Source organism: Vipera ursinii, assembly GCF_947247035.1.
Source record: "Vipera ursinii genome assembly, chromosome: 4".
NCBI lineage: Eukaryota > Metazoa > Chordata > Lepidosauria > Squamata > Viperidae > Vipera > Vipera ursinii.
In genome coordinates this window covers 89,321,254-89,344,569 of record NC_139514.1, presented here as the reverse complement: position 1 = coordinate 89,344,569, position 23,316 = coordinate 89,321,254, and the positions used below count along the sequence as shown (strand labels likewise).

At 35.7% G+C, this 23,316-nt stretch overlaps 2 protein-coding genes across 2 annotated transcripts in view; both read right to left on the bottom strand.

The window, feature by feature from the left end:
* SLC5A7 (solute carrier family 5 member 7) overlaps positions 1-1,464 on the bottom strand; it is a gene marked incomplete at both ends in the record, with an annotated part of 30,589 nt that extends 29,125 nt beyond the window's left edge. Inside the window, one exon of the mRNA XM_083361296.1 lies at positions 1,287-1,464. Coding sequence (XP_083217422.1) covers positions 1,287-1,464 — 178 coding nt within the window. The remainder of the gene's footprint in view (positions 1-1,286) is intronic.
* The window catches only part of LIMS1 (LIM zinc finger domain containing 1), a 306,378-nt gene that overhangs the window by 249,109 nt on the left and 33,953 nt on the right, over positions 1-23,316 (bottom strand). The window lies entirely within an intron of this gene.

Below are 23,316 nucleotides of genomic sequence, written 5' to 3'. Positions count from 1 at the left end.
TGACTCTGAATGACTAGAAAATAGCAATCCACTAGATGAAAGCAACTACTTGTAGTGCATATTTATTTATTTATCTTAAGAGAACTATAGTTTCTTGTAACAAAATTTCATGTTGTGAAAAGCAGACGATTTTATTTAATGATTGAATTAAATATTTTCTTTATTATAGATTTATACTCTTGCCTGTACCAGAATGTCACCAAAATTACGAGAACTGATAAAATATTGGAATTAATTCTTCAATTAAAAATAAAACCCCAATAATGTGATTTTTGAAAACTGAAGGCAAAGCATTAAAAACTCAAAGATAAATAAAAAGAATATAAAATTGGGGACTCGAGTGACTTTCTTTCAGAAAACGTTAAGCCAATTAAAAGACAAATCCTTTTGTTTGATTGGAGTCATTTCATATCTCATTTAATTTTACACAATTCTTACATGACAGTTTGTAACACTGTCATAGTCTTTTTATATATTTTAGTGTATTTAGTCCACTGTGACTCATCATTTAACATTATGGAGTCCAAATATTTTGAAAAAATAGAAAATTCATGGTCCATTGTTTCTGATATCCGTGAAAATATCATGAAGGGGAAATCCTATGTAGAGAACTAGGTCGATTCTACTTATGAGCAATCCATTACATAGAATAATAATTGCTGATGAAATGTTTTCAGGATTCTCTTGCATTTCTGCATATGATGGCTTAACTACAAACATTTAGTTTGGGAATCACCCTTTTCCGAAATGATCTGGCTAAATCATGATGAAGAAGCATTAGTACATTTTTCATGTAATTGTATTGAAATTAATAGAGGTGTCTGGCTGAGACTAAAGTGGTATTGATGCATTTTATTTTAATTTTTTTCCTGTTGTGGTTGATATGCAAATAGCTAGGACTTTTTTTGTTTACATTGCTTTCTTTTGATTTTATCAAAATTGATACAAAAGCTGGAAACGTAATTCATTCACTAAATAGCTTTTGTAGTAAATAATAAGAGGATGTACAGAAGAAATGGCTGCATGTTAATACTGTTCATGTTGTATTATTAAGCATAACTTAGTGGGTTGTAATTTTCAAAGACGAATATACAAATCACCATTTTCAGTACAGATATTTGGAAGCAACTTGTTGAAACCTTTCTGGCAGATCTATTCAGACCTTCTAGTTTTAATGAAAACTAATGAGCATTTTCTCTGATTTCAAAGTTGTATATTTGGAAAGGATACATTTCTGTCACCTTATAAATGACACTTGAATAATAGGTAAAAAGAGTGAAACATACCAGTCATGGTAAATCCACCAACTAGCAAACCAATATCTCTTCCACCAACTATAATCGCTTCACGACGATCTCCATCACTCCCACTGTTTTTTGTCTTCCAAGCAGCCCATATTCCAACAAACAGGATGACCAAGTAGAACAAAATGATAGCTATCAACCCTTCCACATGAAAAGTCATTTTGAAGTCACAACAGGTTTCTGGATTGCTGTTTCATAATATGGGAGCTATAAAAAAAATACATATTATGTATTTGCTAAATCTCAGTTGCACATATGTAGTACATAAATCACACATTATAATATCAGAATTCAATCTATAATTCTTTAAGGTATTATTTTTTATTTTAAACATAATCTGGTCAATGTTCCAGACAATGTGTCATATTAAAATACTATTTCCATTTTTTAGTCTCAGGATTAAAATGCTGACTTTGTTCTGATTTAAGCAAAAGAAACTGATTAGAAATCTTTAAAAAGTGTGTAAAACCAACTTTTACAAGAAATGAGAAACATTTCTTTACTGTCCTTTTGGTAAAATTATTGTTTTTATTAAAGACATTATAGCAATTGAAAAACTATAAAAAATAAAGAACAAAATGTGTAAAATAATATTTTCTACTTTTAAACCAGTAATCTTTGTTGACAAAAATGATATTTCTATCCCTATACAAGAACTGTTTTACATTTGCTATTATTGTGATAAAGTCAGCTTCAGCACAACACTTAAAAATAAATACAATCCATCACAATCAAGAACCCCAAGAAATAAATGATGAAAATGTAGAACTATTGTGAACATATACTTTTTAATTCAACTTTTGCTACTCATTCAGAATTTACATTTAGTTTAAGCCTTGCATCAGAATAGGAAAAAGTGTGTTTTTTCAATCAAAACAACAGTGTGTATGAGCCTTCTATCTATCATAAATATTTGCATTTCCATAATAATGAAAAGAAAACCCAAACAACTAATACAGTACTGGGATTCAGCTGTAGAAGAGGAATTTCTCTTCCCAGTGAATCTTAACTGACAATTTTTTTTAGAAATTCAGTTTTTTGAAGTTCAGGCATAAAAGGTTGTTGAGAATGCTATTTGAGTTTACACAGACAATTCTTAACTCCCAGAGTAGCTTCAATAACATTAATTTTATTATCTCCCACCCTCCATGAAAACACAGTTATTCTTCCTATGACTATTAAACAAAAACTCTCACCTCCCCCCAGGCCCTGTTGCCTTTATTTCACTTATCTTCATTTCTGCCCCCAATTCACCTCTTTCTTTTTTTCCGGCAGGTTCTCCCTCCTTCCTCCTTCCACTGGATCGTCTTTACTCTCTCTCTCAAGCGGCTCAATCTCAGCACCTTGTGTTCACCCACAGAGGCAGAGTGTGAGAAACAGCGTTCCCTTTCTTTAAAGGGACAGGCGCATTTACAAAGCACTTTTGACTTAAAAGACCCCTGTGCAGATTAGCTTAGGCTCATGTTGGGTCTGGTACAGCACCAAAAGGAAGCTAGATATCTGGTTTCTCTCTGGGGTCTTGAGAACTGTTGCCTTTCTTGTCATTTTATCAGATTCTCAGCAGCTTTTTGAGACTGGGACTGTCACTATCCAGGGAGGCAGCCAGCTAGCTAACTAGCCATCCAGGCATCACCACTGGGAAAGTGATCTTGGGCTCCTTTATTCCAGGAAGAAGAATTGCCTTGAGGTGGTCATCTGTAAAACAGAAGTACTTTGATCTTAATGCGCTATTTTCCTCTAGTCCAGTGTGGAGAAAACTTCCTCCTCCTTTTTCTTCCTTTCTGCTCTTATTGTGCTGATTCTCACATTGGGGCCTTCGGTGGTTACTGGTTTCAAAAAGGAGATTCCATTATAAAGGCATTGGATGAGATGAGTATGTCCGTCAGAAGTGGGAGAAATACGTCACAGGGGAAAGAAAGGTCTGTGGGGGCAAAGATGACTCAGTGATCGATTATAGGGGAAAGATTGGGGGTGGGTGGGGGAGAAGCAAAGAAGTGACGGAGAATTAAATGTAAAGACAAAACACTGAGCAGCTTCTTGTCAGTTAGTAATGGAGATCAAGATTCTAAGTGAAATGCAGCATTAGTTCCATTTGGAATCTTGTCCTTAAACATTCAAGATTAATTAACTGAAATTCATAACTTTGTAGAATTTGCTTATAGAATATTCTAAAATAGATAACTGAGTCCTCTTGATTTCTCAACAAATTCATTCGAAATTGCTTTTCTGCCATTCTCCTTATGTCAAATTCTTCTAGCAAGATAACTTATTTGAGCTATTTCTTTTCTATTAACTCAGATATACTGATAAACAGGTCTATAGGATAACATTTACACACACACACACACACACACACACACACACACACACAAACACATATGATCCACTGAGGACAGCAGGTCTTGTTTTGGGGAAAAGATGGGTAAGATTTCCTTGCGCAGTAGTATCCATTGGATTGTGGTTTTTAAATAGGCATATGGAGACAGTTGAATGAAATTTGCTCTGGGTCTTCTAAAAAGGAAGTCAGCCACATTGCTCTGGATAAATTAGATCTGAATATCTTATGATAAAAGAGGCAGTGAAAAGGCTTATTTGTTCTAAAAAACATAGCTTGAACGTGTAATATAATATATTCAAATCTTTCAATCTTTATTGCTATTTTTCTCATAATCTTTGTGACTTTTTCTCAATGTTTCCCCAAATCTGGGATGAGATTCTCCAAACAAAACAGAGGTGTGTGATTTTACTTGCTGTATAACATATAGATAACAATTTTCTTTAATAAATAATAACTAAATAATTTCTGTGATGATTCTATTTATTATGAAGATCCCAATTCTAGTCTGCAATGACAATTATGTTTTATCCAGAGAATTTAATAACTGATTGAATAATCTTAATCATAACAATTGCATTAAACTTTTAGCCACTGCAGCCCAGTGGTGCACCTTAGAGCTTTTGCACATGTTCATTTAAATAGGCATAGGACTAGCTTTACAGATCTGAAGTAATAAGCATGGTAAAGGCTATTGCAAAAATACTCACATGATAATTATAGTTGCTATTTACATTCTGGGGCTCCTTTACTTTTTCATTTTATCCAAAACAGAAACATTTACTGTATTCTATCTTAGAAAACTTGCATGATTTCATAAATAAATCTTGCAATGCTTGAATAAATGTCATTTGTTCCTTATCCTTGTGATTTTAAATGGACTCTTGCAGGTTAAATATTCGGCATGTGCAGCATAATATAACTTTTTGACCAGAGTGATGGGTCTGTCTGTCTGTCTGTCTGTCTGTCTGTCTGTCTGTCTGTCTATCTATCTATCTATCTATCTATCTATCTATCTATCTATCTATCTATCTATCTATCATAAAAGTTCTTATTCTTCATATCTCAGGTTGCTGTCTGTCTGTACATATTCAGGAAATGTAGGTCAACATTATTATATTCATATAGCTATTTTTTAAACAGTGATGCAACGTGACATATGGTGTATGTTATAAAATGGCAGATGGCAAATTTTTTGTCCAGGTGTTTGTAATTGCTTATTTAAATTTCTGTTTAAATAAAGTGCTACACTATGATTTCATATGAAGTATAAAGTCATTATCTAAATGATATAAACAAAGCAGCTCTCATCTGCTCTTTTTGAGTTTATGACCAAAAACTTCATCAGTGTGATATACAGATGTTCTGGGACCTCAACACTAGAGTACTGCAACTGTAGCGACATTTTTTTTCCAGAGTAATTGGCAATTGCTGATTTGCTTATGATATATTTGCATATCTGCATTCCCCTGCTCCCAATTCTAGATTGGCAGGGATTTTGTAAGCAGTGACTGAATAATATCTGTGGTGATTCCACTTACAATAAATATCCTAGGAATTGCAATTCTAGTTTGCAGTGACAATTTTCTTTTTATCCTGAGAATGTAATTATAACATTAAAAAAGTACCCAAAGAAGAAAATATTTGTAGCAGAATTTAAATTTGATTAGATGAGAAAATACCACTCTCAGGAAAAGTCTTTTTTAAAGACTTGACTAGATAAATTAAAATCACCAGCTATTTTTATACTTATTTACTTTACAGGAAATATGTGTGGAAAAGTTAAGATTCAACAACAAACACTGCATCCTGCAGTGATATAAGTGAGTCAATTTTAAACTTGCATAATTCAAGTGCCTCTGATATCTAAGGATCTTTTTAAAACGTGACTACATTTGGATCCTACCATATGCATAGCTTACATTTGTGACTACAACTTGTTGAAATAGCTACTGGGTTTTACTGATAAAAGTTATTAACTACAATACCCCAATGAAACCGTTATGTTTAAGGGAAGAAGACAATTGAAACTGAATTCTTGATGCAAACAACAGTAGTTGGATGATTCAAAAATCCAGGATCCCATTTACCTATTTACTATCTCATTCCTTGCCCAATTAAAGTTTTAAGACATCCATATGACTGCATCACATGCTTATAAATCTGTATGAATACAAACCTGTATGTACCAAAGGTGCTTTTTGAAAAGGCAGCTGGATTTTGTTTTTCCTTGAAAATGTTTCACTTTTCATTCAAGAAGCTTCTCCAGTTCTGACTGAATGGTGGAGAATGGAAGGATTTAGGAAGGATCTTGGAACTGCTGAAAGAAAGTTCACACCCATTTGCACTATTCAGGTGTCCCTGAGGGCACAGATAAACCTCCAAATGGCCTCAATGACTCTCAGAAAGAGTGCTGATGATCGGATGACTGCAAGAAATATAAATTCTTTAGTTCAGAATAAAAAAAAATGAAAAGATGAAACAAAATAGTCCAAATCATATATGGTATCAAGAAAATAATCACATCCTACACCATTAGAACTTATCATGTAATGAAGCTGAATGATTGAGGATTTAAACTGAAAGAAGGAAATATTTTCATGCAATTTATAATTAAATTCAGGAATTCACTATCAAAGGATGAAGTGATGAATATAATCTTGGATACTTTTAAAGGAGATTAGATCATATCACAAAGAACGATCATTTTATGATAAGTACGTATTACCTCCAGGACAAGAGATACATGCATTTTTGGGAACACAGTGGGAAAATCCGATTGTTTGCTGCCAACATCTGGTTGATTATTGAGGGAATAAATCGTTGAACTGAGTAAACTTTCATTTAAGCCAGCATAGCTTCTCTTCTGTTTTTTAATTGCCTCAACCAAAGCCTAGAAAGGGAACTCTAATTTGTGGGGTTTTTATTTTATTTTATTTTATTTTATTTTATTTTATTTTATTTTATTTTATTTTATTTTATTTTATTTTATTTTATTTTATTTTATTTTATTTTATTTTATTTTATTTTATTTTATTATTTTATTTTATTTTATTTTATTTTATTTATTTTATTATTTTATTTTATTTTATTTTATTTTATTTTATTTTATTTTATTTTATTTTATTATTTTATTTTATTTTATTTTATTTTATTTTATTTTATTTTATTTTATTTTATTTTATTTTATTTTATTTTTTTATTATATTTTATTTTTATTTTTTTATAAGGCACCCAACTTAAACATATTCTGGGCAATGTAGAACCTGAATAGTCATTTAGCATATTATGTTCATCATCATCTTTTTCATCATATCATTAAAAAGAATCCAATATCTAAGGTGACAAATTGAACAAAATGTTGAGCTTCCAGGAGACGTTGCTTCAACTTGGTCTCACTAGTACTGTTACACTTTTATTTAAAAACAAAATGATAGTGCTAATGGCAATGTTAAAAACTTTGTATATGTTTTCTTAGTTTTCCATAAACTTAAAAAAAACCCTTATTTGTTTTGCTACTTCATGAAAACCCTCAATGTATGTGGCCAAGATAACTGTTTGATATGCACCTGATGGCAAGGAAATGTGCTGGGCAACTGATCCTGGTTGGAACCTTCATATTCTAATGCTTCATTTTCAGGAAGTGAAGTGCCATAAACAATGCCTGAAGTGTTGGTGGAGGAAAATGAGCAGTGAATTAGACTGAGCACAAGTACACATCCACATTTAGGCCTGCACATGGTGAGATAGTAGGCAAAGTGTGCTTATTTTAAACTTACTGTGTTGGTGAACTATTTTTCATTGACTTTATTTAAATAACCAACTACCTTCTTGGAAGAGCAACATGAAAACCTATCTGGCATCTGACTGATTTGCATAGCGTTTCACTGATAAAGTTGCTCAGATTCCTTGAGCCTTGGCACCACGTGGGAAGAATCCATAATGGTGATTAAGGTACTATCTTATAATATTACACAGATTCTTTCGATCTGTGGTTGTTGATAGCTGTGGACATAACCATCTGTATCTGGAAGATTGTCAATGCCTCTTTATAGGAGGAGGAGTTTCTGGCAGCCTTGACAAAAGCTGTGGTGCAATTCCATTTGAATGTAGGGTTTTGGACAAGTACCTTCTTGACACCAACCTTCCCTTTCTAGGAAAAATTATTGAGTCAGTAATAGTGGATTAGTTTTGCTGTCAGAAATACAGTAGGATTGATCTATTTGCTTGATTATCTTTGTTGGGACTTGGCTAGGAGTCATTTACTCTACCGTACCTGATTTAAACCTTTGGGTGGCCTTAGCTCATGGTATCAGAAATGGGTTCATTTGTTACAGGATCACTGTAACAAATTTTATAAAGCATCAACTTTGGCAAAAGGCAAAACGAAAGCTTATGTCTTTTAATAAAATTTGTTAGAAAATGTGCTACTACACTCCTAATTAACATAGCTCCCCTCCTGCAATATTCTCAATATATTTGAAGTTTTTGTTTTGAATACAATAAATTTCTACTAGTATTCATCGATAGCAGGCTAAATGCATACTCACAATCTAAAACAACTATATTAAATGACTATTTAGCTTTGAACGGGACATTCTGATACTTAAGTACCCAGTATTCTTGCAGCACCATGCTTGTGTTCTAGAGCACATCCTCTAACAAAGACTCCTGCTGAAATTACATCTCCAGCAATCAAATGGAAATAGCTCTGCAGAATTCTCCTGCTAGCAGCTGCAAATATGAGGACTCCATTCTGAAACAAGCAGGGTCTCTCATACTATCAATAGTTTGGATCAATTCACTTCTGAGGGACATAATTTTTTAACCTGCAAAATTAAAAAATTATACTCTATTTATCCCAGTTAACCTCTTGGCAATATATTTAACTTATACATGTGTTCTGTGCTCCTGATAGGATTGCTGTTTCTGCAATTGCATGGTGGTGAAACGTTTTGCAGGAATTAACAGTGATCTCCAAACTAGCCATTATTTTAGGTAGAAGAAGAGAGTCAGAGAGCCAGTATGGTGTTGTGATTAAGGCATCAAGCTAGAAACTGGGAGACTCTGAGTTTTAATCTTGCCTTAGGCACAGAGCAAGTTGGGTGACTTTGAGCCATTCTCTCTCTCAGCTCTAGGAAGAATTAGGCAATGGCAAACTACGGTAATTCTGAAATTTTGCCAAGAAAACTGCAAAGACACAAGGAAACAGACTTCCTATATTGTACCACATCTCCCAAAAAGTGGATAGCCATGCAAAAAGTGCCTGATTATTCAACCTACTACATCAATTGTATGAAAAGCTATGAAAAGGATAACAGGTACATCAAAAGCATCTCAGAAACAACCAACGCTTACAATTATACAATATTATTTAGCATGCAAACCAACTAAAGCCCTCCAAAATATCTTTAGTAAAATAAAAGAAACAGGAAGAAGACTCAACCATAGTTTCAGCTATCAATAAACACATAGAAATAAACCATATTCACGCACTGTTCAAAAGAGAAAAGCTAAGAAGAAAATAAAATAATCAGAACATATCTTCTCCAGAAACCAACACTCAGATAAGCAGGGATCAACTCCAGTCAAACAAGAGGAAAACAGTACCCTAATCCAGGAACTTCCAAGGAGAAAACCATAGACCACCAAAACTGGGAGGGCAAGCTACTATACAAAAACAGGGAACAAACCCCATGCTGTATCACACTGATGCTACCTTGGGTAATGAAGTGTCTGCAAGAAAAGAACGAACCTCAGGGAGCACCAAGGCTCCATAATTCAACTCTGAGAGACATATATTTTCTTCTATTGAAAAGAAATATTTAGCACTAAAAATAGATCCTGATTTTCTGAAATAGATTACCAATATATACTTTTTGTTATTGTTTGGATAGGGTTTTCTTGGTTTTACTAAGAAGCAAGGAAAAGATTTGAGCAACATAAAGGTAAAGGTAAAGGTTCCCCCGCACATGCGTGCTAGTCGTTTCCGACTCTAGGGGCCGGTGCTCATCTCCGTTTCAAAGCCGAAGAGCCAGCGCTTGTCCGAGGACGTCTCCGTGGTCATGTGGCCGGCATGACTAGATGCCAAAGGCACACGGAACGCTGTTACCTTCCCACCGTAGTGGTCCCTATTTTTCTAATTGCATTTTTACGTGCTTTCGAACTGCTAGGTTGGCAGAAGCTGGGACAAGTAACAGGCGCCCACTTTGCTACGCGGCACTCGGGATTCGACCCGCCAAACTGCCGACCTTCTGATCGACAAGTTCAGCGTCCTAACCCACTGAGCCACCGCGTCCCTTTTGAGCAACATAGTTCTCTTTAAAATGAATTTTTTCCTCTTCACTATTGCAATTATCAATGCTAATAATATATTAAATTATTGGTATTGTGTGTTATAAATATCTTTACTGCATGGATTAGTTTGACATAATATTTTTCTTTCAAAAAGAGGACTCCAAAAGGGACATTTTACAGGTAGGGATGCTATTCTGGTTATTGGCATTGGGTAGATCTATTGAGTATTGGGCTTCAGTAGGCAAGGAGCAGACCAGCATAGTTACAACATTATTTATTAACTCAAACTAGAACTGGAGAACTGTAGGCAATTGCCTGTAATTTATACTCTGAGCCCACAGGGCCTTAACCAGTCACAATACTTGAAAAACCCACCCAAATATGAATGTTCAAAGTTTCCTTCCAAAACAGTTGGAGTTAACAGTCAGGGTCATCTAAAGGTTAGTTTCATTTTAGCTTCACAAGCAGTTGGAGTTAAGTTAGTTTCACTTTAGCAGGGATTAACACAACTTTATATATATTCAATAGGTAACAGGATCAAAGCCCCAAATCATCTGCACTGATATCCTCATTCCATTAAGGAAAAAAAGGGAAGGATTTTCCTGTACCTTTTGCCCTGGTTGGAAAAACTGCCTCATCACCCCCCTGATGACAATTATAATTACTCTGCTCATTAAATTGCACTTTATTCCTACTGAAATAAAGAAACCTCAAGTCATTACTAACTTTACATGTTGCTTGCAGAGGGACCTAAGTGCAATTAACTTAATTGGAATCAGCCTATTTAATGCATTAAAATGTGACTAATACAAATATACAGACAGTAAATTCTAGTCAACTGTGACCACTTTTTTTAATAAAAAAAGAATGCATCCTTTAGTCAAGCACAGCTAAGGGCACATTTTTCAGAAGAATTTGTGCAAGTAGAGAGCAAATATAATTTATAAAACATGGACAAGACCAAATACTTTTGTTAAATTATTGTTATGCTACAGTATGAGATATAAAGTGGCCTCTTGAGAATAGTTGAAGAGATAGCCACAAGAGGCTAATTTATTTTGATGTGGCTTTCCTTATATAGTATTATATAGTATTCCTGACTGGAATCACTTCCAACAATTCCATTTTTTTTACTTTTGTTAACTTTAATGACAGTTGCCTATACTGGCTGGGAATTGTTGTCCTAACAGCTGCAAAGCTATGAGATAGGGAAAGCTAAAATAGACTGCCATTGATTGGCCATATTATCTTTCCATCAACTCATTGGTAATTTTTATTCTTAATGTGACTTCAGGAATAAAAATTCCTGGTTAGCATCCCATTTTTCCAAGTGCGATTGTTACAGAAGGTATATGTCAAGGGGAAGTTGCAAGCTTCCATAAATATGTATACATTGATATGACAGTAAGAATGGGTTCAATAAGTTTCTATTAGTGGGGTTTTAAGCACTATGTTGGTGCAGATTTTGTTAATGTTTGAATATTTAATCTAGATGATATCTTGATTGCATCCCAAGATATTTGTGCCATCTAAGAGCCGTGGTGGTGCAGTAGTTAGAATGCAGTATTCCAGGCTAATTTTGCTGACTGACGACCGGCAGCAGTGGTTTGATTCTCACCGGCTTAAAGTTGACTCAGCTTTCCATCTTCCAAGGTTGGTAAAATGAGGACACAGATTGTTGGGGGCAATATGCTGACTCTGTAAACTGCTTATAGAGGGCTGTAAAGCACTGTGAAGTGATATGTAAGTCTAAGTGCTATTGCTATTTTATAATATTCCAAAAGTAATATATACATAGAAGACACACAACTTCTAAAAACCTTAACTTTCCTTGAATTTTTATAGTGCTACAGATGCTCTATTAATATCTGAATGTAATATAGCCAAAATATTGCTTCCAATAAAGATCCTTTGGAAATTTCAACTGGAGCAGAATGGAGATAAATAATTGGTAAGGGAAGAGTATTGTTCCTGTATGTATCTGAAACAGTGGCTGTAGTTTTGTGTCTACAATTTAAAATGCTAATAATAACCTTCAAAATCTTAAATAGTTTGGGAATAAATTCTTGTGCTTAAATTATCACCTTATGTCTAGCAATGTGCTAAGCACATTTGGTTATGGATTTTCAATACTTTTCTTGGACACCTTGCACTTAGCCTTTAAATGGTATTCTATATTAAAAAGAAAAAAAACAGGCACAAGTAGGAGCAAAAAATTAAAAACTTTAAAACCTTAAAATATCAAACTCAAGAAAAAGAAGAAAGAGAAACCACTGCAGTCTGAAAACAGCAACATAGACCTTAAAATTGCATTGTCAAATTCTTCAGTAAACAATAGAAAAGTCTCTGTTTCATCAATGTACTGTATACATTTAATAAATTCTCTTCCATTGGGAACTACATGCAGAATGGCATCAAGTGCACAAAGCAAGATAATTTCACCCAAGTGTGATAAAGAGTAACTGATCACATGCAGCCAATAATGTTCCTTAGCTCATAGATGTAATAAGAATTTTCTTTAGAATCTCAAATTGAGCAATGATTTCCCAGATCAACAGAGGATAAACCTTTTTTTTTAATTAAAAATCAATCAAATATTCCCTGGTTGTCATCTTCTTATGGTATCCAGGGGAAAATTTATTAAGCTAATAGAAAAAAGCATGAAATTAATGCCTAGATATCTCTCCAAAACAGACAAATAAAAAAATAAATATATACAGTAAAATATGAATGAAAACAGAAAGCTTGCTCACAATTTGGATATTGTGCTTTCCCCACTCACAAATTTTTGTCCAGATAGAGTGAGGGATTCTTGCTTTAATTCTTTAAACATTGCATGAACATGTCTCAGGGTGCTCAGTATTCTGAGGGAAATGTGGGAATATATTTTAACGGTGAAGAAAGATTTTATAAAATGTTTCTCAAGGCTTTGGCTTCTCTTTTCACCCATTGTACCACTTTTAGGATATGGCAACATCCGAGTACCAGTCGCCTAGCAAGGTGTCAAAAACCTGATGACCCCCCCCCAAAAAGGAAAAAAGTGATGAAGCACAGGTAGTCCTCAACTTACAACAGTTCGCTTAGTGACTGTTCAAAGTTACAATGGCACTGAAAAAAGTGCCCCCCAAGCCACAGCCGAGCAAGACACCTGCCTGCCTGTCTGGTGGCGCTCTTCCTTCTGTCCAAGGTTTTCATTGTTGTGAGCATTTCTGTTGAGGATTGGCAGTGGGGGTGGGGTGGGGGGTGTTTGGCTTTTATTTCCCCTGTCTGCTGGGTGGTTGCAGCAGGTTTTGGTCACTTCACATGACCCTGGGACACTGTGACCATCATAAATATGAATCAGTTGCCAAGCATCTGAATGTAAATCACAAGACCCTGGAGATGCTGCAACATTCCAGCTGATTGGCGCTTCCTCTGGGCTCAGAAGCACCAGGATCAGTGCCGAGCTCTAGCTGGAGCCTGGCACTGATCCTGGTGCTTCTGCTGAGCCCTGTCAGCCCCGAAGAAGCACTGATCCTGGCGCTTTCACTGAGCCCTGACAGCCCTGCAGCTCCAGCCATCCCTCGCTCAGGCTTGTGCGGTGCTGCCACTGGTTCAGCTAATTCCCCTCCCCCGCTACTTTTCTAGGATGGTTGCGTACCACCTGCCAGGTACCAATGTACCACAGGTGGTACCCGTACCACTGGTTGAAAAGCCCTGCTCTAGAGAAGTTCAGTCTTCTCCTTGGACAAAGTGGAATTTAGGAGGTTCTTATTCAGAAACAGCCCAGTAACATTTCCTAAAATCTACCATGTACGTTGCTGGTCATCACAGGAAGCATTGTTAGGCTAGGATTCTTTATGTGAAAAATTGTTAATTATTGTGAATTAGCTAGTGGACTTCTTTAAGTTTAAGATAAAGTCTGGAAACTTTCAAAAACTTCTCCTATCCAATTTACTGTACTTAGACATGTGGAACCATACCTGACTTTGGATGTAGTATGAAGATTGTAAACTCCATGTACAATCATGGAAAAAGTGTTTCGTTTGCATGAGCTAATGAAATTGAAAGTTCTTTAATTGTGGTCAAGTCCTATCTGGCTCCAAACATAAATAGGGATTCCTGGAAATAAGGCTTATTGGATAGGCATGCATAGAATTGCAGTATATATTTAAGGAATGAATAAATATGCAGAATATGAAGCTTATATTAATGCAGATTTGTATTTAGAAATAGCATTTAGACTTATATACTGCTTCACAGTGTTTTACAGGAATCTCTAAGCAGTTTACAGAGTCAGCATACTGCCCCCAACAATCTGGGTCCCCACTTTACCAACCTTGGAAGGATGGAAGGTAGAGTCAATCTTGAGCTGGTGAGGATTGAACTCTTGGCAGTCAGCAGAATTAGCCTGCAATACTGCATTCTATCCACTGCACCACCACAGCTCTTAGCCATCATATTTATTCTGATCTATGATAGCTTTCCAGCATTTTTTATTTTTATATTTTTATCCCACCTTTATTATTTTTATATACAACTTAAGACATGAAACATACCTAATACTCCTTCCGCTACCTATTTTTCCCACAGCAATAACTCTGTGAGATGGGTTGAGCTGAGGGAGAGTGACTTGCCCAGGACTGGAATTCACAGTTTCCTAGTTTCTAGACCACATTGCCATATTGGCACTGCTGCTAAATGCATAATAAGGTTCCTTAACTGAAGTTGTCAGGAAATTGAAACTTTTACCTTATTGTTTGTATAGAAATTATTTGCTCTTTTCCTAATTTTGGGTTTCTCCTAGCATCTCCAAGAACTCTTTAATTCACATAAAAAATCAGAATTTCCCTTCATTAAATAAGAATGTCTGACAAATCTAACATTCTTTAATTCAATGTTGTTTTCATCCCATATTATAGTGAAACAGACACAGACACCTATGCATCCAAGTTGTTTTCATTCCATATTATAGTGAAACAGACACAGACACCTATGCATCCAAATTAAACAAACAGAACACATATCTAGCTTCACTAATTAAGTTTCTCCTCATTGTCCAACACCAATTATTGATTATGCAATTTTATATAAAGTTACAAGATGGCAAGTCTTAGGAAGCTCAAATAAGATCTATTTCTGGATAAATAAATGTAGATGTATTGAATCCTTAATTCTTCCAGGCTCTGGTCTAGTTTAACTGAAACATGTAGTAGGGTATGTCTGTATATGTTTTCTGGGTTGCTGACTGAATTTGCCATTTTGTTCTCTATTTTTTTATCTTGTTCTCTATTTTCTTTTCTTCATTTTACTTTCTTTTTTTTATTAAAAAGTTTTACAATACACTTTATCTTTAGCAAACCAAAAAAGAAAAAAAAACCCTCCCAACCCCCTCCCCCCACCCTCTTCCCCCTCCCCCACCCTCCCCAACCCCTCCCTCCCTTTCCCCTCCCCCCCCGGCTTCCCAGAGCAAAATACAGGGTATAAAAATACAATCATAATCTAACTTACGCAAACAATCCTAAACTATTTAAACTACCGAACTTTAACTCATATAAGAAAACTCCAAACATATATATATATATATATATATATATATATATATATATATATATATATATATATATATATATATATATATATATATATATATATATATATAATATCAATAATTATACAAATACAAAATAATACTTTCCAATCTAATACCAAAACACAGGGTATAAAAATACAAACAAACAATCATGATCTAACTAACGCAAACAATCCTAAGCTATTCAAACTATCAAACTTTAACTCATATAGGTAAATTCCAAACATACATATATATATCATATCAATGATTATTCAAATACAAAATAATACCTTAAATTCATATTATCCTAATATATTATACAAATTAAAATACCATAGATTACTTCCAAACTTAATTTTTTTTATATAATCACATCATTCTTATATTCGTATATTCTATTACCTACTCCAATATTGCCCATAAAAGTATTACAAATTAATTTCAATCACACATAAAACAATTTATATCAGTTTTATAAAACTATTCTTCTATCCAACTAGACTTTAACATACTAAAACCAAATTAATACAACCTTTCCTTCTCTTAATATATTATACAACTTAAAATACCATACACTACCTTCCAGGCTTAAAACTTTCCATCCAAATAACAAAGCATAACCTACAGAATATCAATAAACACTACTACAAATCTTCCCAATTAAATTTTCATAATCATCTTCAAACTAAAGCAACACAAAATATTATATAATTATTTTATAAGGGTGAAAAATGAATCCCCACATACTTAATCCTTCTAGCATCCTTATTACATTATTATCTCTTGCAATTATGCAACTAAATCCTCAGGTTTGCTTCATTCTTCCAGAAACAGCACACCTCTTCCAATTTCTGGCCTTCTCCCGTGGTGATGAAATTTGACCCACTCCTGTAACTTTCACATCTGTCTGCGTTAATCCTTCAACATCTTGTGGATTCTCTCTGGAACGTTGAGGCTCTCTGTCACCTTTTTTCTTTGTAGACTCCAAAGACGATATGGGGACTGCTTTTAAAACATTACTGTAAAAGTCACGTGCCTGAACCACCGTGGTAAGACAATGCCTCGTACCTTCATGAGTCACCACCATCCCCTCTGGTATTTGCCATCTAAACTTAATATCACGTCGTCTCAATTCTTGTGTCAAAAAGGCAAATTCCTTCCTTTTTCTTAAAATTCTTGCAGGAATCTCTTTTAAAATCAAAACTTTTTGCTCATCCATTACAAAATCAATATTATAGGAGGCCTGGATAACTTCATTTCTAATCTTTCTCTTTGTGAAATAAACCACCACATCTCTGGGTAATTTCCTTTGTCTTGCAATCCACGAATTAACATGGAAGATTTTATCTATATCTTCCATTATTTCATCTGCTGGTCGCTCCAACACCCCTTCCAAAACCTCAGAAACCATTTTCGTCAAATTTTCCTTAGGATTTTCTTTTAGGCCTCTGATTCTCAAAGCAAGCTCCATCTGAAAATACTGTGTCGAAATCAAATCATAATCCATTTCCGCTATCATATTTTCAGTTTCTGTCATTTTGGCTTCCATTCTAGTATCATTTTGAACAAGATCTTCCACTTTTTCATCCAAAATCTCAATGCTTTTAGCCAGATTTAACGTTGCAGATGTGATGTCTACTCTCATTTCTGCTAATTTCTCTGTAAACTTCTCCTCCAACTTTTTCTCCATTATCTCAACAAATTGTTGCATTTGCTTTTCCATAGTTTCTTGGAGCAAACTCTGCAAATCTTTTACTGTAAAAGCTGATACAGATTCAGATGCAGAGGACAATAAAGTTTTCGCCGAAGACTGCTGCCTCAGGGCAGGAACTTTAGAAGATATAGTCGCCATTTTCACCCTCTATTGTTAACTACTCACTTTCACATGCAGATTCAGCAAAGTCCATTGAGTTAAAGATCAAAACATCATCTTCACCAAAATCTCCTGCATCGCTCTGCCTGCGTCCTCTTTCTCATAAGCTCTTCCTTGCTAGCAGGGATGGTTGCGAACACCCTGTTCTGCTCCAAAAAACCCGGAGCAGAGACGCCTTGCAGTCCGGAGCATGCCCAGGCTTCGGGGGAGCTCAATCCTTCCGCCACAAAAACTCTAAGTTCTGGTGGCCCCGGAGAGCTCTACCCCTACCTGGACGCTCACCCCCTCCTCTTCTCCCAAGGTGGGGGCTTCCAAGCCGCCGAACAACTGATCGACGCTGTTTTCGGCGGCTCTACGGAGCTGCGAGGCTGACAGCCAAGAAATGGCTGCCTCCGGCGTCGCCTTGCCATCCGGAAGCCCATTTTACTTTATTTCTTATATTGTAAGCCTCTTAGAGTTGTTCTGGATTTGGTGGCATCTAAAATTCCTAAGGTAAGGTAAGGTAAGGTAAGGTAAGATAAGATAAGATAAGATAAAATGATAAGATAAGATAAGATAAGATAAGATAAGATAAGATAAGATAGGATAGGATAGGATAGGATAGGATAGGATAGGATAGGTTAGGATAGGATAGGATAGGATAGGATAGGATAAACATGATTGTCTTTTTTTTACTGTGGGCGCAACAGCACACATCAAAAATGAAATTTAGTTGCTCGCTCTCAAAGTGAAACACATACATGACACACACCTAAACATACTATATACAACATATGTATAAACCCACACCCCTACATATACATAACAAATAAATATTAAATATTGTCTGGAATGAAACTATAGCTGAATCTGGATGTTCTGTTAGGATACCACAAAGCCTCCTCCCAGAAGGTAACAAGGAAAACAAGTCGTGAAGTGGATGTGTAGTGTCCCAGATAATCTTATGGACCCTGTTCAAGCAACGCTTCTGTGCTATGTCCTGGATGGGACGGAAGGAACTGCCGATGATTTTTTTGGCCACCCTCACCACTCTCTGCACTACCTTCCTGTCTGAAGCAGTGATGCTTCCAAACCAGACTGTGATGCTGTATGACAGGATGCTCTCAATCGTCCCCCTGTAGAAAGTGGTAAGGATCGGAGAAGGAAGATGTGCTTTTCTCATGCGATGCAGAAAATGTGCCCACTTCACTAGTGTAATTTCCCAAATTACAATCCCATGAAATCATTGGTCCTGGATTTTGAATGTATCCTGTAATTAGCCTATTTAAGGTCCTTTGTTCAAAGATTGTTTTCCTATGATGCACAGTTTTGTCCAGTTAAAGGTTGTAGACATGAGAGTTTTAGTGCATCATTTATTCATGTTCATATTCCTATTCTATCTTCCAGGCAGTTCAAGGAAGTGTATATTCCTCATTTTAGCATCACAAGCAAAGTCCTGAGAAAAAGCAATTGGCCCAGTAAGTTTCATATCTGAATTAGGCAGTGCCTTGGTCTCCTTGATTCCAGTCTGACAATTTAATCACTACCACACCATTGTCTCCCAACATGTGAAAAAGTCGTATCATCACCAGTGTTCTCATGAGTGTCAAAATGGAAGTTGTGTTAGGACCAGGGCTTTTTTTCTCATAGAACGCTCAGAACGGAGTTCCAGCACCTTTTTTGGATGAAACCTTGTAGGGTAGGCAAGGTGAGTTGTATGACATGTGTGAGTTCCGGCACCTTTTTCTTTTACAAAAAAAGCATTGGTTAGGACAATCAAAGGACATTGTGCACATGTACAAAGGGGCAGGCTTCAGTAATGTTGCCACAATGACTGTCATGAGTTTTGTTTTACTTTTCCCACAGAAGTCATTGTTTGTTATTTCAATTCCTTGAATATTTGCAATATTTGTGTTTTTGCTTTAAATAGTTCAAAGGCACAGCAAAGTATCTTAAGTAATTTGTCTTTCTTATACATTATAACTAAATAACATCTTGGAATAACAAAGGAATTACAGTCTACAATTATATTTATAATGCCAATAACTTTGAAAAAAAACAAGGTATATAAGTGAACTTGGCTAGTAATTTGCCATTACATTTTTTCATACTCCAATTCAACTTTGCACACATATACACAAAATGTACACAAAATTTTGTATAGTCAAGTATGTTAAAGGATCTCAGGGAACATGGACAGAAGAACAAGATGATTTCAGTTGATTACAAAACAAAAGAGCAATAACGCAGAAACTAGCTGAACAAACCCAACTTTTAAGAAGAACAAAGTAGGATGAAAAAAGCACAGTTGGAGTTAACCATGTAAAATTTATCTAGATGATAATAATTAGGGCAGCTGTTTTCTCATATTATCACATTTATAAGATAGAAAAATATGGATTAGATAGCATCACCACCAGATGGATTCGTAGCTGGCTGACTGGCCATACTCAGCATGTGGTCCTCAATGGAACCGCATCTCCATGGAGGGAAGTGTGTAGTGGGATGCCCCAGGGCTCTGTTCTGGGCCCAGTGCTCTTCAACCTCTTCATCAACAATTTGGACGAAGTGATAGATGGGGAACTCATCAGATTTGCAGATGACACCAAGCTGGCAGGAATAGCCAACACTCCAGATGACATCCTTAAGATACAGGAGGATCTGGACAGACTTGAACCCTGGGCGCTATCTAACGAAATGAAATTCAAAGGTGAAAAAAGTAAGGTTCTACATTTAGGCAAGAAAAACCAAATACACAGGTATAGTATAGGGGGTACCTTGCTCAATAGTAGTAACTGTGAAAGGGATCTTGAAGTCCTAGTGGACAATCACTTAAATATGAGCCAGCAGTGTGCTGCACCTGCCAAAAAAGCCAGCACAGTGCTGGGCTGCATTAACAGAGGGATAAAATCAAGATCACGTGAAGTATTAATACCACTTTACAATGCCTTGGTAAGGCCACACTTGGAATATTGCATCCAGTTTTGGTCACCATGATGTAAAAAAGATGTTGAGACTCTAGAAAGAGTATAGAGAAGAGCAACAAAGATGATTAGGGGACTGGAGGCTAAAAAATAAGGAACGGTTGCTGGAATTGGGTATGACTAGTCCACAGGTCTGCAACCCGCGGCTCCGGAGCCGCATGCAGCTCTTTCAGCCGTTTCCTGCGGCTCCCAGTCTTCTGCTATGTGCAGTCCAAAAAAAAAAGTGGGACTAAAAAAGTTCAACCAATCAATTCAAATATGCAGGGTAGGTGCATATCTCGCCTTGGCTCCACTCTTCAGTCTAACCCTGTTCTGCGCATGCGTGCATGTATGCGCATGTGCACACCTTTTCTGCGGCTCCCAGTTTATCCTTTTGTGAGGGAACCGGTTCCGAGTGGCTCTTTCACTGTTTCAGGTTGCTGACCCCTGGTCTAGTCTAAAGAAAAGGACTAGGGGTGACATGATAGCAGTGTTCCAATATCTCAGGGGCTGCCACAAAGAGGAGGGAGTCATGCTATTTTCCAAAGTGCCTGAAGGAAGGACAAAAAGCAATGGATGGAAACTAATCAAGGAGAGAAGCAACCTAGAACTAAAGAGAAACTTCCTGACAGTTAGAACAATTAAGCAGTGGAACAACCTGCCTCCAGAAGTGGTGAATGCTCCAACACTGGAAGTTTTTAAGAAGAGACTGGACAGCCATTTGTCTGAAATGGTATAGGGTTTTCTGCCTGAGCAGGGGGTTGGACTAAATGACCTCCAAGATCCCTTCCAACTTTATTATTATTATTATTATTATTATTATTATTATTATTATTATTATTATTATTATTATTATTATTATTATCTTGTATGTGCTATTAATCACAATACAATTTCAAATCATCCTCACACTTTTCAATTTTTACAGAAATCTGCTCGCATAGTAAACACACACAATTAATGTCCATGTAGATGGACATCTGAATGCAGATCAATTGCGCATCAGACTCCTGCAAAAGCAGATGTTCTCCCAAGATCACACTGTGTAATATCTAATTTTGGTAGGGTCATATAATCGAATGCCTTACTGCCTGCTAAAGTGCTGCAATGTTATCTCCTGCACAAGTATTCTATTGCTATTCAATCTGCATATACTTTGTTTGTTTTGACAAAGGGAAAATATATTTTGTGTGTGTATGTGTGTGTGGAGAGATGCTGTCTAATGTAATGTTGACCATGATATTAAAACTGCCAGTCTATCTTCCTTTCTACAGCAAAGTAAGAAATGGTACATTCTCTGCTGTTTACTCTGATGCAATTCCCATCAATGTACAGTCAGTAAACCAGCTGTGTTAGAGCAAATATTTTTGCTTTGTGCAAGCATTTACTCATCAAATCTCTCTCTCTCTCTCTCTCTCTCTCTCTCTCTCTTTCTCTCTCTCTCTCTCTCTCTCTCTCTCTCTCTCTCTCTCTCTCTCATTCTTCAGTGAGCCCTATTTCCAAGCTCCAAGAATAAATGTGGGGTTGTCTTATATACGGTTCCCAAAGAGGCAGCAGTATTAGTTCAGCATTAATTACATGAAAATTGATGGTCCTTTAAAAGGGAATACATTTACTACAGGATTACATTTAGTGGCTGGATGTAACTGTTGAGTTTCTATGTTTTAGGTTAAAGCTGAAGGATAGAAATGATGAAGAATCACTTTCCTATGGCAGTGAGGCTTCATTAATTTTATTTAGCTTTTCTGTCCCAGCTTTCTATGACAAGCACACTCGGGGAAACTGACATGCAAACATATACTGTAAATCATACACCTAGTTAAAATGCAAGCAGGCCTTTGGTTAATTCTCCCATGAGAGGCTTTTGCACTTGTTTGCACACAACTGAAAGAGCCCTCTGTTTCATTCTTACATGCGGGTCATGCAGACTTAAGATTATGGACAGGAGATAAGGGAGAATGACATGCTTTATATTAGACTTGTCAACTGCAGATTTGAAAAATGCTATAATCCTGTCCATCCTCTAATGAATGGAGAGTGTCACACATTGTTTGTTTTGTCAAAACAGATCTCTGTGTCTTGCTCCTCTAATGGCTAATGTTCATTGACTCTCCACCCATGCAAGAGTTTATTAAGAAATTTCCAGAGAATTGTCTATCAAATTGTCTAATTGGATGTGAAAATAAATTGCTCTTTCTGCAGAAAAAATCCAGAATCTTTTAATTTTTTAATATATGTAGATTTTATTAGTTTTTATAGGGTTAGAGATAAGGTGGGGTCAGGATTAGGAGTGGGATTTGGGTTAGGGTTGGGGTTGGGTTTTTTCCAAGTAACATGTTCAATATTTAGCAAACAGGATAGTGTCTGGGTACATGTATTTAACTAACAATAATAGATATAGTTAATTATCATAAACAATATGTTAATTAATCACTCAATAGCCTTTCTCTTACTGATATATATTCAAAATTTCATATCATGTTCCTTTCTCTCTGACTCGTTTTTCTAGCCATTGATAGAAATTATCCCATGTTCTAAAGTAACATGGGATAACATGTTCTCTTTAATCTTTAAAGTCAATCTATCCTTTTCTGCACACACTAGAATTTTCTTAATTAGTACTTCTTCAGCTGGTAAGTTTTCATTTTTCCAATGTTGCGCAAATACAATTCCTGCTGCTGTTAATATATGTAGAATTAGATATCTGCAATCTTTCTCATAATTGGCTCCTATTATTCCTAACAAAAATAATTCTGGTTTAAAGTCTATTTGTTTTTTAGTCATCTTCTCCAACCATAAATGTATTTTAACCCCAAATCTTTTTGCTTTAGGGCATGTCCACCAGATATGATAATAAATACCTGGTCTTTGTTTGTATTTCCAACTGTTATTTGAAGTGTTTTTAAACATTTTTGCTAATCTCACTGGTGTCATATGCCATCTGTAAAACATTTTATATAAGTTTTCTTTATATGGCACTGCTTTAGTTAATTTAACATTTCTTTCCCATA